This window comes from Gouania willdenowi, chromosome 6, assembly GCF_900634775.1.
Source record: "Gouania willdenowi chromosome 6, fGouWil2.1, whole genome shotgun sequence".
NCBI classification, from domain to species: domain Eukaryota; kingdom Metazoa; phylum Chordata; class Actinopteri; order Blenniiformes; family Gobiesocidae; genus Gouania; species Gouania willdenowi.
In genome coordinates this window covers 25,971,430-25,989,271 of record NC_041049.1, presented here as the reverse complement: position 1 = coordinate 25,989,271, position 17,842 = coordinate 25,971,430, and the positions used below count along the sequence as shown (strand labels likewise).

Here is a 17,842-nt window from a genome sequence, read left to right as displayed (position 1 = left end):
CCACTGGGAGCAACTTAGGGTTCAGTGTCTTGCCCAAGGACACTTCGACACATAGTCAGGTACTGGGATCGAACCCCCAACCTCTCGATCTCGACCTGAGCCACGGTCGCCCCTTGGCTCAGGGGCGACCGGGGACTGACCCTAAAGGGTCAGTGATGTAAAAGGCTCTGTGTTTAGGTTGTGGGGGTTGGGCAGTGAGGACATAAGTTTATGGTGGAGGTCCTTGGATGCTGTGGAAATGGTTGTGTGCTCATCACTAATGTGATGCTGTGTGCCTCTGTACTAATGCAGCTCCATGTTTGTTGTTGCCCCCTGGCGTGTGTGTGGGTGTCTGTGTGTATGTATGTTTGTGTGTACCTGTCTGTCTGTGTGTGCGTGTGTGCGTGTGTGTGTGTGTGTGTGTGTGTGTGTTATGACCAGGCGAAGGAGCCTCTTTGCCTTCCTCACCCTGCTGCCATCCTGCCTTTGGACTGACTATCTTTTGGCTTTTTATATTAATCCGTGGTAAGTAATCAGTTCTCAGGATTACTGCTGACCTCTGCCTGTTTCATCAGCTCTTTCTGCTGAGTCATGGTTTCTTGCTGAACACAGTCAGTTGAATGTTGGAATGACTAGACTTCTTTTAGCTACACTAATGATTTGATTTCCTTTATCTCAGATCATTGACTTGATGCTTGGTGTTTTACTCTTTTCTGAACCTCAGTTCTTGCTCAAGTAATCTTGGGTTGGGTTACCCTCCCCTATGCAAACTTTTAAAATGAGTCACAAAAGAATTATTGAGTGCAGATCAGATGCTGTGAAAAATCAAACCTGACTTCACACGGCTAATCTAGACTGAGGATAGCATCCGTTGCAGTCTATGGACTCTTTATAGTGATTCAGGGTTATTTTTTCAGGCTCAGGTTATTGCTCCAATAATTCCTGCACGGTTCATTTTAAATATATGTTAAGTTTTCATTTATTAAAACAAGGTTTTTCAAGAAATGTTATCTCCTGACATGTTTTTACTGTGAACTGCCAATCTTCCTCAGAGGTGATTGCTTTGATGTATCCCCTACGAGTTCTCTCGTAGGAAACATCAAAGCATTTTCTAATGGAGATCAAATTTTGTGAAAAACCTTGTCTAATAAACCTTAACATATAATGCTCCAATAGTTCACAGGAAACAAAGGCTCACAGCTTGAGCTTCTGCAGGGTCTTCAACTCACACTGCGCTAATGTGCTCCTTTCTGTTAGCTTGTTGCTAACTCTGCATTTTTGTTGGCATGCTGCATGTTAGCATGATGCTTGAATTCAAAATGCATGGTGTTTGCATGTTCTCTGACTCTTTAAACACAAACCCGGTCCTGTTTGTTTTTCTTTCTTTCTGCTCAATGTGCCCTCCTCTGATTGGGTAAATATTTTAGATTCTGTGGTATTTTTAGTAACAAGAGCTAATTAAACAATAAAGGTACAAAAATGCCCTAATGAAATCAGATTATGGAAACAAATAGTTTCCGTATGAGCAAGAATGTAATTATTGAAATTCAAAAATTTTCATTGTTCTTATATTTTATATGCATGTCTTTTCTTCCAGCAAAAAGTGTTGTTGTGTATTGCAGTACCATTAGTCCTTTGAAACCGGAACATCCCAGAATAATTTCTTTAGACATCGTATAACGTTTTTGTTTACAGCATCATTTTTCTAAAATGATTTTCTTTTTGGTTTTTAGGAGTAAGATGGCATTGAAGAAGCGGAAACTTAGCAGGTAACTCAAAGACCATATTAAGTGCAAACCATTAAAAATCAAACTGATTTTATCTACTCACTGGATTTAAAGCAGTCTGTGTGTAACTATTTAGATATTCAGTATCACTATCTATTAAAAACTGTCCAGCTAAACTCTAATGTCCCATTTTCTCTGTCTTTGCTTTTCTTTAAATTTCAATGTCTGATATTGTTTTTCCTGTTATTACCTCCACCAAGCACAAAGCGTAGAGCGGTAAGGTTATGTATTACCCTCTGTTTATCTGTCAATCTGTCAGTCAGTCTGTTAGCAAGATAACGGATTTGGATGAAATTTGATAAATGGGACAAGGAACTCGATTACATTTTGGTGATGTTCTGGCTACCAAGAAAATATATAGATATATATCCCATTTATTTTCCCATCCACACTGTGGAACTTCTTGTTGATGATGTCAATGTTGACACTAGGTAGTCATGGTTACACAACTCAATAATGACAGGTAGTCACGGTAATCCTGAGTTTACCATTTTACTGTGACCGGAGCGTGTTAGCTGAGCTTGAGCTGCTTGGCGGAGGTCTGCGCTCTCTGAGTTCTTTTCTGGTTTCATTTGTTTTCATTCTCCTGTATTTTTGTTTGGCGTTGCAATGTTTTTTTTCAACTTATGGTTGTTGTTTGTCTTTTCTGTTTTTTTTCAGCCCTGTGCAGCTCAATGACTTTGATGTGTACTTCAAAGAGATGAGCAAAGACTCGGCATACAAGTTCTCACTGCAGTTTGAGGTACAATTGCGGGATCAGACTATGTTCAGACCCTGTTCCAAGAGGCTGAATTTAAAAAAATCATGTGTATGTTTAGCCTAAGATAGTAAAACGTTACATATTATTAAGATGGCTCAGGATAATTATGAAGCAGTTGCTAAATCACAACTTGTTCTGTTAATAGAAACCTACTCTGACAGGATATGTTCTTGTTAGGGATGCACCAAAAATTTGGCCATCAAAAATTTTCAGAAACAGACTGTTGTAATGACACTAGGAAACCCACGACCAGCGCACAGTGTCTGGATACGAGCCAACGTGTCCGTGGACGTATCTCAACATATCTGATTACTGAAGCCTCTTCTAAGCAGAGGTTGAGACAGAGCACGGAGCGAAAACTATGTATTTTCATTAGAGAACACATTTAATTGTACTATCTTTCAGCAGTTTTGTGAGTTATAGGCCTGTACATTTTTATCCCCCACCACAGAGTGTGGAATGGGGATATAGGTTTGAGCTCCGTCTGTCCGAGTTAATGGGGACAGCTTTTCTCAGAAACCATTTAAGATAGGATAACCAAATTTGGTGTGTGGCTTCAGGGTATCAGTACCTTGATGGAGTTCAAAAATTAGAATTGCGCAAATATTTTTTTTTGGAGTTATTGCCTTTGTGCCGTTTTTTTTTACTCTGTTCGAGGTATCTTCAATGGGGGCAGCTTTTCTTAGACACCGTTTAGGATAGTTAGTCATCTTATATTCTGATGTCATAATATTTTCTTATGTATACATCTAAGTTCTTAGATTTAGGACATTTAGGTAAAGGTTGTGAGTTGTAATGACAGCTAATCTGGCGGGGATGTTGATGACTATGTCTTCTTGTTATTTAATGTAATCATGAGTGGAGTCAAGTTAAACATTTTGTATTGTATTTTATATTATTTATTGTTTAATTAAAATTTTTATACTGTTGCATTGTCTTCATTTTAGTGTGGTTAGTACACAGTCACAGTAATAAATGAAATGGTACTAATAACTAGCATAATAATTTCTTTCAGTGTTTTGGTATTTTCTGTTTCAGCCAGGAATTTTTAATTTGGTGCATCTCTACAATACAATTAAAATCATTTGTTCGAAGAAAGATGTAAAAGGTTGAAATTGCTGCTTCAAAGTTCCTTTGATCTCCACTGTAAACACTGTGTTTAATGTTTATTGACATTATTGGAAAGGTTTTGCTCATTGCATTGCGAGATGGGGAGTCCCATACATTGGACACAGAGAAGTACTTTTACTCAATTCCTTTACACTGTTTCCAGTATTCCCTGTGATATCACCTCACTCTGCAAGACATTCAGTTTCGGCCGGATTCGGATCGTTCCGTGTAAGCCCAAAAATTAACATCCGTCATTGTTTTGCAACAATTTTCAGTCCATGAAAACACTTGAAATGTGTTGGGTCGTCACTTTGGCAGAGTTTTCATGGTAAGAATGAAGTAAAACTATGAATGATTCAACAGGACTCCACTTCCCACAATGCAATGCACGGAATTTCCATCTATGTCTGTAAGAGAGAGTTTATAGTGGATAAAAAAACAAAAACTTTCAAGCTGTAATTTCAGCCTTTTACATCTTTATTTTGTCTGATTTATATATTAAACTATGAGGTCTACATTGTCTTTATCTGTTAAAAAAGAGGAACTTTCACTCTGCCAACACATGGAGCAACTGGAAAGAAGAATTGCAGGGACTGCACAATGTAACACCCAGGTCTTGGTCCTGATCTGCTCTGTCTTTCAGGAGCTGAGGACAGTTGGTCTGGATATTTCCCATGATGCAGCTGACCTGCCCATCAACAGACCCAAGAACAGATATACCAACATCCTCCCCTGTAAGTCACACCAACAGAAATGACCTTGACCCCGCCCCAACTGTCCTGACACACTTATTTTAGATGTTAAAACTTGTATGTCTTCCTTCTTAGACGACTTCAGTCGCGTCAAGTTGATCTCGATGCACAATGATGAGGGTACAGACTACATAAACGCCAACTACATCCCTGTGAGTGTTCAAATATACGCTTGTACACACTATGAAGAAAAATCACAAATGAGCATAATAACTCACACTGGACAAACACATTTATTGAAAGTTTGTATAATAAAATTTGTGGACAGCTGCTGTGTTGGAGTAAACAGGAGCTTTTTCAATAGTTAAATGTAATAAGTGCATTGATCACTGTGACCTTACCACAGGGATACAAACATGCCAAGGAGTACATTGCCACCCAGGGGCCCCTCCCTGAAACACGCAACGACTTCTGGAAGATGGTCCTGCAGACAAGGGCTGCAGTAATTGTCATGCTGACACAGTGCAACGAGCGGCGTAGGGTGAGAGTTGTCTCACAATCATCACTGTTACAGTGTTTGTTACTCTACAGTCCTCACAGTGTCCATGTTGTCTTCATGTTTTTAATTTTACACTGTTTGATTCTAATCTATAATGTCTTAATGTCTCACTTTTAATAATGGAAAGCACTGTGAGTTTCCTTATGTAGGGTTGGGGTCAGTTACATTTTTCACTTACAATTATGTTAACATTTACAATTCAATTGCAATTACAGTGACCAGCATTTTTTTCCCCAATTCCAATTACCGTATCATTCGGACTATAAGGCGCACTTAAAATCCTTTAATTTTCTCAAAAATGGACAGTGCGCCTTATGTATGAAATTAACTACTGTGCTTCAACATCCTCAACTGAAAAAGTGAGTGTGTTGTTCTGTATTTTATGTGTTAAACCTGAACAATGTTGAGAGTTATTGTTAATGAGTTGAATAAAGTTTGACTTATCTGACTATTTTATTTCGCTTAATGCATTTTAATAATAATAATAATAATAATAATAACAAACCGGTGCGCCTTATAGTCCGGTGCACCTTATGTATGAAAATAGACCCAGTCAGACCCATTCATTGATAGTGCGCCTTATAGTCCGAAAAATACGGTAAATTACTTTTATTTACCCTCAGAAAGTCAAATACAATTACGTTCTCACTTACAAAAGTTCAGTTACTATTAATCACAATTACTGAGCATAAAAAAAAGAACCCAATTAAGTTAACCTTCCTCTTGTGTTAGCTTTCTGTTAGCATCTCTAATGATAACGGGTCCCAAATCAGCGGTAAACTACACTAAAAACAAACATCTATCATCTAATGCCTCTCCTATGTATTGGTTCCCTTGTTAGGCTTCCTAATCAATAAAAATATAGGTTGTAATTAACTTTCTGAGAATAAAAAATAATTGTAATTTAATTTTAATTGGAAAAAATGCTGGTCACTGTAATTGTAATTGACTGTAATTGAACATAGGTAAATGAAGACGTAATTGTAACTGAAAAAAGTAATTTGCTACATAATAAAATGTATTTCTGCCTGTTTTGTCCTGCTCTATCTTTATGTCTCTCTGTCTGTCTCTCAGGTGAAGTGTGATCACTACTGGCCATACTCTGATGAGCCGGTGCTGTATGGAGAGATCAGTGTGGAGATGCTGTCAGAGTGTGAGTCTGCAGAATGGATCGTCCGTAACTTCAGACTGGGATACGTGAGTTCCTTCTTCCTGTCTTTGTTTGGTGAAGGTGTTGACGCCACACTCTGATGTTTGTGTTGTCTCCTCCACAGGCTGATGACAGCCTGGACGTCCTCCACCTGAACTACACCTCGTGGCCCGATCACGGCGTTCCTACCGTTAACGCGATCGAAAGCATCCTCCAGTTTGTGCACATCGTCCGTCAACAGGTCAGCAGGAGCAAGGAGCCCATCATCGTCCACTGCAGGTCAGCACCGCTCACATCCAGGAACATGCATCTAATGCAGGGGTGCCAAACTCAGTTTAGTTCAGGGAGCAGTTTGATTTCTAGTGGGCCACAGATTCTACGTGGAGAAAATGAGTAATTTCAATATTATTGTGCCTTAGTTTGTCCTTCAACGTATACATAAAATACAAAATATGTAAGAAACTGACCATATCAAACCAATAAGTGACCGATATCAGTCCCCACAGGGTCCTCACTTTAAATTTCCTAGATTTGTGACCAATTTATATTTAATTTAGAGAAATATTATGTCATAATTTAAGGAAAATGTATGGATTTTGTAAGAATTTTGAGGTTTTTTTTCAACTGTTTAACATAAGAAATGACTGCAAACGTTTGACATAAGCACCGGGAAAACTGTGAGAACCTGCTAATATTGTTGGGTTTCATTTGCACTTGTATGTATACATAAAATACAAAATATGAAAGAAACTATAGGTTATTTACATGCTGTGTAATAACTTGAGGAAAATTAAAAGATTTTGTCAGAATTTTGAGTATTTTCAACAGTTTAACATTAAAAGTGACTGCCATTGTGTGATATATCCATTATCCAAGCAAAAAGTGACAGATATCACTCCCTGCAAGATCTTCACTTAAATTTCCTTTATTTTTTGTGGAATAATTTGAGAAAAATCTCAGGATTTTGGAAAAATTGAGAGTTCTTTCAACAATTTGAGACTAAAAATGACAGCTATCTTCATATAAGCAATGGGAAAACTCAGCCTCTGCAAATATTGTTTCATTTACACAATGATTCATGTTTTTTCTGTCATTTGTACTTTCTCCTGCGGTCTGAATTAGATGCTCCAAAGGGCCGGATTAGGCTCCCAGGCCTTGAGTTTGACATGTGATCTAATATATCTGGGTCACATCTGGGGTGTATTAAGGACGTATCTGTGTGTTTGTGTGTGTCAGTGCTGGAGTGGGTCGAACTGGGACCTTCATTGCTTTGGACCGTCTGATGCAGCACATCAGGGAGCATGAGTTCATTGACATCCTGGGAATGGTTTCAGAGATGAGATCACACCGTCTGTCCATGGTTCAGACCGAGGTGACCAACACACACACACAACACAGACTGACACCCTGAAATTGTGTGTAGATTGCGTGACCTCTGTGGTTGTGTTGTTTTTTAGGAGCAGTATGTGTTCATCCATCAGTGTGTTCTACTGATGTGGCAGAAAAAGAAGCAACAGTCTATAACGTCCGACGTCATCTATGAGAACAGCAGCAAGACGTAAAGACCACAGAAAAGAGTCTGTACATGACGTCACACACTTTCCACAACACTCATCACAAATGTATGTTTTAGTTAGAACACACACATCAGCATGTGAGTGCAATGAGTCGAATGAACGCAATCAGTTTAGTAGGAATGAGTTAAATATTCAATGTATCCTCATTCTATCATTGATGATAATCGATGGACACATTTCCAATAATCCAATATTTGGTAAATTACATGGAATAGAAGGAACAAAACATGCGGAACACTGAAGTACTGGGTGCCAGGGTTGGGGTCAATTACATTTTTAAATTGCAATTATGTCTTTAATTATCCAAGTTCAATTACAACTCATTTATGATTACAGTGACCAGCATTTTAATCTGAATCAGATGTACTTTATTTATCCCAGGGGGAAATTACTTGCGTTACAGACGCTCAAGAAATATTACAGATAAAAAGAATAAACTTTAAAGAAAGAAAAAGAAGAAAAACGTACAAAATTAAGTTAAAGACTTAATTAAACAGGGATTAAATACAAGCGCACACAGTAAAAAATAAAATAAGATAATAATGATAATAATTGTAATCTACAAATATAATCCACCACAATCAAAGCTGACAGGTTACAGTGATGAATTTGTAAAGTTTGATCTCCACAGGCAGGAATGATTTCCTGTGGCATTCTGTTTCCCCTGAAAATTAATTACAATTACCTTCTCAATTACTAAAGTTCAAAGTCAATGAATCACAATTATCGAATCTCAAATAAATAACCCATAAAACGTAACCTTCCTCTCGTGTTAGCGTTCTGTTAGCATCTCTTATAATGGGTCATGGTAAAATATACAAAAGATATGATCTATCATTACGCTACCTTGTTATGCTTCCTTAAAATATTGGTATTAATGTCTTTGGTATGGGCGTCTGAGCCCTTTTTTTCTCAGTTTACGTCTCCAGTTAGATTTTTTTAAATGGTAGTGGGAAAAGTTTAAAGGAAACATATTTTAATAATTGTTAACTAAGTATGTGTAAGCCATAGAGCTGGAACATGGTTCCACAGGTTTGCGTTTCATAATTAATTAATGCGTTTTTATAGAATCTGAACTCAATTACAAATGAATTACAATCACAGTCACGACAGATTTTTTTCCAATTACGATTACAATTATAATCACGTCATAATTGTAATTAATTACTAATTACGTGATTACAATTATAATTGGCCCCACTCCCTATTGCATGCCATTACCACGACCCTTTTAGCAGGAGGTCATTATAAGGCAAACGTGGCCACATGGAAGATCTACCCAGTGCCGTTTGGATTAAAACATCATAATAGCTCAGTTTCAATACATTTGAAGATAGCAAAAAAATTAGAGATGCCTAAATAGCTAGTTATTACTAGTCTGAAGTTTTTTCAGGGCTGTATAGATATGATAGATAATAAATGCATTCATTGCATGATATCTATGGTCACACCTGCACCGGCTGTAAAGGAGTTTTTGTAGACGTAAACAGGAGTTCCGTGAATCAGTGATTGATTGCTCAACCTTGTGTACCGAAAGTGTATCTCCGTGTGGTGAAATTGAATTGCGTGCAGTGAATCGGAATTTTGAATATTGAATTTTTGGAAAGTGTTCAGATGAATTTTTTTCAACAGGAAAAATACAATTTCAAGTTACTAATTCAGTTTCAAAACAGTAAATTCAATTTCAAGTTGTGACTTTCAAATTCAATTTCTAATGGCACAAATCTCACCGCATAGTCCCAAAACATCACATGATATTGTTTAAACAAACATGTTTCTGTAAAACGAAGATTTCTGACCCTAAAGTGTTTAATCATCGCTTGCTCGTTTCTTTTTTTTGTCCCACAGGCAGTAAAGGCATCACTCCGCTGTGCTTTATCATCCTCGTCATCGTCATCCTTGCAGTCAGCTTCCGAACAACTCGTCAAGTCTGTCTTTACGTTGGCGGTCGGCCTGGGCGGAGCTTTTGCCTTAAGCTGCCTTTTGCTCCGCCCCCTGCACAACGCTGGTCTTTGTTGGGGGCTTTTGATCTCAGGAGATGTGGAAATGCCGATGAACGCACCTCTTCTTCTGATTTGTGAGCTCCTCTGAGGCGTTTGTCCTCCGTGTTCTTACAAATGTGTCAAACGGCTGACGCACAGCTGCACTCTAACAGGAGCAAGCACAAACAGCTCACTGTATGACACGCACAGCTGCTGCTTCATCTGGACCCAACCAAAAAATGTGCACACGATCACATGAACACAGAGTCCCTGTAGCCCTGAAACATTTCAGCGTGTGAGATTCACACTCCCGTTTGTCTCCTTTGTTAAAAAGCTGTTTGTGCTTCTTTAGCATTGACACTGACGATGTAGAAGAAGAAGAACGCTCCAATCAGAAGTGGTGGATGACAGAATTTTGCCACCCTTAAAGCTGATATCCAGAGTTTCTGAGAAATTTATGTTTATGTATGATTCTTTTGAAATGTGAAAAAATACCTAACTAGTCTTTTACTATGGTCTACTGTCGGTGGTCATTCATATACATTAATGTATATAAGTCCCTCCTTCGTCCTATAGACCCCTATAGAAAATGAAAAAAAGCGTTGTGATCGCCCAGCCAATAGGCTTCGACTTCCTGTAGTGGATACTGTCAATCAAAGTGAATGCGGAACTGTGCACGGAAACAAGGCAGCAAACAGGTAAAAATGATTTTGGCTCTTACCTCAGAAAATCCATCGCCAAAAGAATAACGATGACCCATAAACTTATATTAATGCGACCCGATGCGACCTTGTTATGTTCCGGGTTGCGCGTGCAGAAAAGTAGAGGCGTGGCTTCTGGTAAATTGGCAGAGGCTGGGGAGGAAGTGGAGCTGTTGAGGGCGGGACATCGAGACGTTTCTCAGAAACTCCCGATATCAGCTTGAATTTTTACTGGCTCTGATAATGAAACAGTTGAGTCATTTTTCTAACAACTTGTGTTTTAAACGCATTTGATGACTTTGAAGTTAATCTAACTTCAAAGTTACCCTGTTAGACTACAATTTCTCAACTTCATTCAAAGCAAAAATATAAACTCCTGGGAAGAAAAACTTTCTTCCGTTTTTGACCCTAAAAGGTTTATTAGTGCTCTAACAACAAAAACTGAATTCAATGTTTAAGTTGAGAAAAAAAATGTGGTTTTCATTTCATAAACAAATTTGTTGATTAACATAAAAGTTTATTAATCAAGCAAACATTTATTTAGACAGCATGTGTCAGCATATGTTGCAGTTGATCTACTAACCGGGCACACCAACGATTAGGTCTGTTAGATGGGCAAATTAACACCAGCATATAGTTGGTTTATTTAGCAGGTTCATCATATAACGCATACATTTAATAACAGTAATATCAACCGTAGTTAGGCTCTACTAGTACTCTATTTTGGAGTACATGTACTGAGAGGTTGGGGGAAAAGCAAATTCAGGTTTACCAATCGATACTTGATTTTCTTATAATTCCTCCTACTTCATTTGCACATTCTGCTTCACTAGTAGTACTAGTAAAGTGTACTTGTGCACTACTAGACCACAATTGAGTACATGTACCCCAAATTTGAGCACAAGTAGAACTTTATAGCTGCAATCACTGATATTAAATTTACGCTTCAACCACTTTTAATTGTTCATTTATCACATGCACGCAATGGGATTTACCAAACCTGGAGCTAATGGTGGAGCCGTTAGTGTGTAATATTTATTCAGCACATCTGACAGGCAGGTCTCAACTGTCACAGCTTTACACTCAGATGGCTTTGGTTATTCTCGGAGGAAGAGACGTAGGCAAAGTGAAAGGCGATTGAGAGAACATATCTTTTCTGCTTAATCAACATTGTTGAATCAAAAATAATGGAGAAATGTATCATTAGCTAAGCTTTCCTCTGTTTTTCTTCTTACATCTGTTCATTTTTTTCTTTTTCTCACACAGCTTCCCATATGGTGTCTCTTTCATTTTTTTTTTTTATTTTTTTTTTGCTATAATTCAAGAATATGTTTATTCATCTTTTCCACTTTTTCAATTCAATAGTTTATTTTGCACTTGCTGCCATTTTCCTCTTCCATGTTCTCCTTGTTGAACAACATAACGTGGACAAAACTCTTGTTTGAATAGTTCGCCACCACTTTTGCACCTGTTATCATCTGTGCAGGAAATCTTAGTAAATTAACAGCAACAGGTGAACAAACAACATGTGCAAACTACTTGCGTCCACAAACAAGCGCTTGTTTGGGAACATCTTGGCTTTTGTTGAAGAGTAATTTGTAGGCACGTCTTTAAACACAGTTTATTCATCCTGAATACCGTGAAGAGCCACCTTCACCACTGTTTCACTTGTTACTTTTATTTATAAAAGCAATGCTGTGCACAAATACAAAACTCTGACATCTGTAAAAACAAATGAAAGGATTGGTCATAGTGCTGAGTCAGCATCAGCTTTTGCTCATCCTTGTTGTACAAATGTGAAGTTTCGAGGTGCATTTTTTTTACCACTTGGAAAAATGATTGTTATAAACACTGAAACCTTTTCTCGTGCTTCTCGTTGGTCAGTCCAACCATTCGTCTCTGGTGCCATTGTGTGTGAATTGTGTCACTAATGTTTTGAAGTCAATGAGTTTTAATGTGTGTGTTGTTGGAAATAAAATGTTGCAGCAACTGTTTGTTGTTTCTTGAGTGACAATGATTTTTGGTGAGATTTATGATTCTTTCTTCACTGAAGTGTGAAAGCACAGTCAATGGGTGATATAGTGACTGTATTGATCTAGTATATGTTGAAGCAGACAAGTCTGACGTATCAGTCTGATTCGTCAAAGTAGAAAGTTAGAGCTGGAGTACCCAGAGAAAACCTTCACAAGCACAGGGAGAACATGCAAACTCCACACAGTAAAGACCCAAGTGTCCACACAACACTGATATGTCATTACTGAGCTCTCTCTCCTGGTCGGCTCTGGTCAGACTGCCCTATGCAGGCCAGATACCATCACACACACCAAGATCCCTGCCTGAGGAGACTCTATCAGCGACATACATAAACAGAGAGCATCTGAACAGCAGCAGATTCATACTCTCAGCTGGTTGGCCTCCGATACCCACTAACCCTTTGACATAATAAAACCAGTGTCTGCATAAGACCATTGTTGGAATATAATCTATTCTTATTCCAGTGTGTTCGTGAATAGGAAGGATCTCAGTTCAAATTCTTACTTGACCTTTTATTTTACCTGTTGTGCAGGAAGCAGTTCAATACGAGATCTCGGGCTCAACCACACCCTTCTAAGAAAAAGGCCCAACACCGAGTCTTGAGCAAAATCAAAGAGGAAGAGCCCCGACTTCATGTCCAGGGCTAATTTATACTTTTCACTTACGTCATCTGTTTCTCAGTCACTGTGATAGTGTGTAATCTGACTCCAATAACTAATAGACATAATGTCATGAGTCTGCTTAGTTAGTTATGGTTTACCTCCTTATTCACGCTCTGTTCCTTGATTTTGCCTGCTCCTGTCCATGTTTTCCTGCCTGCCCAGTTTTCCTGCTCTCCACAGCTGCTCCTCATTCCCTCGTCAAGTTGGAGGAGGTTACTTATACTCCCTCTGTTCTGTCAGTGTCTTGCTAGATGGTCAACCCGTTAAGATAGACTTCAAACTCCTAGAAAGTATTGAGAGTTCTGAGTGTGATTATTAAAGTGGGGTATTGAGAGTTCCTGTTTTTGATTATTAAGTGTGGAATCTGAGTTCTTTATTAAATAACAAATCCGAGTGGGGAATATTTCAGTTGTCTTCCTGGTTTTGTGCGGGGTCCGTTTATTCAATCTTATTTAGATATTTCAGTATCTGTCTACTCCTTCCTGCGTTGCATTTGAGTTGTTCTGTATACCTGTGATATATAAAGTGTGGTTGAACCATTATAATCTTTTCAACATGTTATTCAACGACATCACAATGTTACAGATGACATCTCAAGTAATTCAGAAAGTGAGTTTTTAACTGTTTACACAAAGGTTTCAATAATGCCATATATGGCATTGACCTTGACCATTCCAGGGAAAAAAGTAATATTTATTTATTTTATTTATTTATTCAGTTTATTTCCGACATGGTTACATTCATTTTTTTTTTTTTTTTTTTTGTACATGCCGAAAAAGGAGACAAGAGAAGCAGTTTGCTTATCTGGGTCCTGTCCCCTGTTTTACCATCGCAAATTTACATGGGTTTACATGTCTCTCTGGTCAAACATTCTTGAGTTGTTCTGAACAGTCCTTTTTTGTGTATTCTCATCTGTAGTCAGTGTTGTCTTGTTTTTATTCCTCCTCTCTATCGTTGTTCGTGTTGGCCTTGTTCCCTGCCAGACGTTGTTAGCATTCCTCCAGTTCAAGAATAGTTCCTCTTTCGAAGGTGTTTGGAAGGTTTTTCCCTTTTCATCCAAATATAATAGCTCAGAGTGGAAAATTACAACAAAATGTTGAAACAGGACACGTTTACCTGCTGCACTTGTCTTTGCTTTAAGCAATGATCATACGGTTAGATCAACACCCAATTGATTATTTAAAACCTTCACCATCAACCCTAAAATTTGAATCCGTCTCATCCATCCAAACCACCATAACACCCCAGAGCTTGAACCCAGGACCTTCTTGCTGTACTGCAGCCACTTTCATATGTTTGTAGAAATATACAATACAGTTTAAGTAACTTAACCATGTGCATTTTTTTTTTAAAAAAAAAATCCATTTTATCACCTAAAAAGACACAAAAATTACTCAATTGCCTGAACAGAGGCTGGAACACCATAGTGTTGTGTGTGCGTGGTTGTAGCTCCACGTGGGGATTGTGTGTGTGTGTGTATTACATCACAGATGTTACTGCAGCGCATCGCAGCTGTCAGACTGGGCGTGTCTTACTGCTACAGTAGTAATGCTCATAATCAATGCGGTTTTTAAATTCCCCCCCAGTGCAGAGACGTAACTATCAACGGTGTAACCGGGACGGTAAGGTAAGGTAAGGCTAAGTGGCTCGTATGAGAGGGGGAGGGCGGGAAAATGATCATTTGTTCAATTAATTTGACATTGGCAGCTGTCAGTCATGATGAGTCATTCAGCAAAAAAAAAAAAAAAAAAAAAAGTGGATGAGTCGAAACAAAAAAGAAATTAAAGGAGCAGGATAATGATACTAGGGCTAAAATTACTAAACTACACAAATACTTTACACAGAATATGCAGGCAGCAGCTAGCGATAGCTTAGCTAGCTTCACTGAAGCTCCGGCGGTATCATTGACCTTGATCCTAGCGCCGCATCCCACAGGATACTTCACCGCCATTGCAGCCTCAGAGGACGGAGTTGGCGGACTCTGATGTGCCCGGCACCTGTGGCCCTTATGCAGGGATTATTCAGACCAGCTCCACAGATTGAGGACAATATCATCTGTTTTTTCAAAGTGAACAGACACATGTTTTATTTGTTTATTGAGTTAGGGTTATAATCTCAGTACGGAGATAAACTCAGTACATGACACAGGTTCTGAAAGAACTTCTTGAGCGACCACAAGGTTCTGTAAAATACTTGAGTCCCGCTGTCCAAAACTAAATAATCTGAGAATGTTCATGGACATAATATTTTCATTTAAATGTTCACCTGCACTACTCACCAATGCACTACTATCTTATTATTATTATTGTATTTTTATTTCATTTCATTATCTTATTATTATTATTGCATTTTTATTTCATTTAATTATCTTATTATTATTATTGTATTTTTATTTCATTTCATTATCTTATTATTATTATTGTATTTTTATTTCATTTCATTATTATTATTATTATCTTGTTATTTTATTTAGTTTGCACATATTAGTCTAACTACTCTTTATATTTATGTTTATGCTTCTTTTTTTTAATTTATTTTTCTTTATTCTAGTTGATTATTATTTAATGTTTACACTATCAGAGAGAGCACAGTTCACCAAGACAAATTCCTCGTGTGTATTCAATACATTACTTGGTCAATAAAGTTGATTCTGATTCTGATCTACATTATTGCAAAACTGGTGCAGTGCGATATTCAAGAGTAAATAATCAGTGTTTCGTTTTTCTCTGTTATTATGGACACCGCTCAAGATATTTCCAAAAGACACCAGCTGAGTCAGGTTTGTAGGTATGCGACAATCCAAAGGGATGAAAACATCGCTACAGATATACAGAATAACAGATTTCAACAAGTGTCGGTGCGTAGGATATGACGACGTGTCTAACGTGAGTGGAGTATATTCAGGTGTGCAGGCCAGAATCACGGCGATGGAGCCGCTTGCCAAATATATGTAATGTGCTGCACACAACCAGAATCTGACACTGAGTGACTCTATCAAAAATATAGCAGAAATGCAACGATATTATTACGCTGTTGAGGGCCTTTATACTTTTTCCGGACAAAGTATTAAGAGATGGTCGCTTCCTTTCCGGTATAATTTCATCCAAAATCTCAGAGCATGGTAACTTTGCTCTAAAACGTCTCTGGTGGTCCTCAAGGTATGATGCCTGTGCTGCCCTGAGGGACCGTTATGCAGATGTATTGAAAGCTTTAACTAAAATTACCCTCATCAGCGAAAAAAAGATAGGAACGGGATGAAGCAACAGCTCTAAAAATAACAAATGGAAAAGTTCTGCTTTATTTTCCTGGTCGTACAGCAAACAAAAATACTGGAAAACGTGAATGCAGTGTCAAAGATGTTGCAGGCAGAAGATGTAGAGATCCAAAAAGCCGTCGGTCCTGTTGAAAACATAATTCAAACGCTCTCTGCATACCAACACGACTTTGAGCAGGTGAAGTGCACCGCTCAAAATGGGGAGCACAGAGCAAGTTCATGGAAATGCGCAAAAGAAGAGTGAAACGCCACTTTGACGAACTCTGTGAAGATGAAAGGCTTAATGATGGCGTAAGCTATTTCAGAATAACAGTCTTCACCAGTCTGGACATCATTACTAGGCAGCTTTCACAGAGGTTCATTTCTATGCGTGAAACTAACAAGGTATTCCAGCGCAATATGAGGCACTTCACCAGGACGCACAGCGCCTCGCGGACCACTACAGCAGGGATTTATCCTCAAGTTTCTCTGACCAACTCCTTGCATTTAGAGCCTGCTTTAAAGCTGAACTAAGTAACTTGCGCTTTGCGCTCCCCCTAAAGGTCCCTTTTGGTTATGTCACTGTTGTAAACACTCCGCACCCCCGAGGCAGCAGCTCCATCCTCCCGCTATAGTGAGATATGCAGCGGGAGGCATCCTAAACGTACCGGGTCAAAATTAAAGCGGTTTCCTTCTTGAATAAGCCTACATTCTTTCTGAGTGAACTCATCCTTTAGTAACTCCATAAGTTGATCATTTATACGTATGTGAAGTGATGAGCCAGCTGTCTCCCCTCATCCTGCTGCGCAGACATACACACACACACTTGTTCCCTGGTAATGACGTGGAGCAATGAAGTGATGGAGGGACCAAAAAGCACCACTGCGTTCAAGTGACTCATCACAGGCGATTGAAGTGACTGCAGTCACTACAGTTGCGTTCGGTGTGAACGCACCTTTAGTGTGTATTGGGCTGCCGTAAAGCAGTACGTCTTGCCACCGGGTCGGACATAGACATTATATATGTTGACACCTCACAATGTGCTGGAACGCATCAAATGTCGCCGCCGTATTGGAGAAGTCTCCTCACTCCACGCTAAGGCTGAATGATTAATCGCGGTTGCGATATTCTCGCAATATCATAAAACACAATTTTCTAATCGCAAAGGCTGCGATTTTTTTTGGACCGACAAGCTACATCCTTATCGGCCCTGTTACCGGTGTTTTTAAGGTGCCATTAATCCTTAAGCCTCAGACAAGCATCGCTACTGCCCTTTAAGAACCCACATGCGGAGCTGACTGATGGGAGGGGCTACTGTAGACAGCGCTCGCCTCTTCACCTCGCTTCATGAGTAGATGTGTCTGTTGAAGCTATTAACACATTTATTATTGTTTTCAGCCAAAAAAACTGCACACTACAGTAAAACACATGGCTTTTTAAGCAGCTATTGTGGTTTTGAGTCAGAAAAGTGTGTGATGCTGCAGAACCAGAGCAGCAGAAGCAGATGTGTGGTGTGTGTGTGTGCTGTGTATAGTTTTCCACGGCTTAGCCTTTAGCCGAGCCGATAGTCCTCCACGGCAGCCACGCTTCTGTCAT

The 17,842-nt window shown here is 38.8% G+C and overlaps 1 protein-coding gene across 5 annotated transcripts in view; it reads left to right on the top strand.

The window, feature by feature from the left end:
• ptpro (protein tyrosine phosphatase receptor type O) overlaps nt 1-10,120 on the top strand; it is a 42,516-nt gene extending 32,396 nt beyond the window's left edge. The window contains exons 17-27 of one of the 5 annotated variants that reach the window (XR_003674385.1): nt 421-504; nt 1,713-1,748; nt 2,427-2,508; nt 4,280-4,370; nt 4,464-4,540; nt 4,735-4,869; nt 5,962-6,084; nt 6,162-6,316; nt 7,274-7,409; nt 7,495-7,659; nt 9,463-10,120. Coding sequence is in view for 4 of the 5 variants with exons in the window: in XM_028451595.1 (XP_028307396.1) it covers nt 421-504; nt 1,713-1,748; nt 2,427-2,508; nt 4,280-4,370; nt 4,464-4,540; nt 4,735-4,869; nt 5,962-6,084; nt 6,162-6,316; nt 7,274-7,409; nt 7,495-7,595; nt 9,463-9,469 (1,027 nt within the window). In the remaining variant the exon portion in view is untranslated. The remainder of the gene's footprint in view (nt 1-420; nt 505-1,712; nt 1,749-2,426; nt 2,509-4,279; nt 4,371-4,463; nt 4,541-4,734; nt 4,870-5,961; nt 6,085-6,161; nt 6,317-7,273; nt 7,410-7,494; nt 7,660-9,462) is intronic. The other 4 variants (XM_028451595.1, XM_028451596.1, XM_028451597.1 and 1 more) reach the window with 4 other exon arrangements.
• Nucleotides 10,121-17,842: the final 7,722 nt, after the last annotated feature.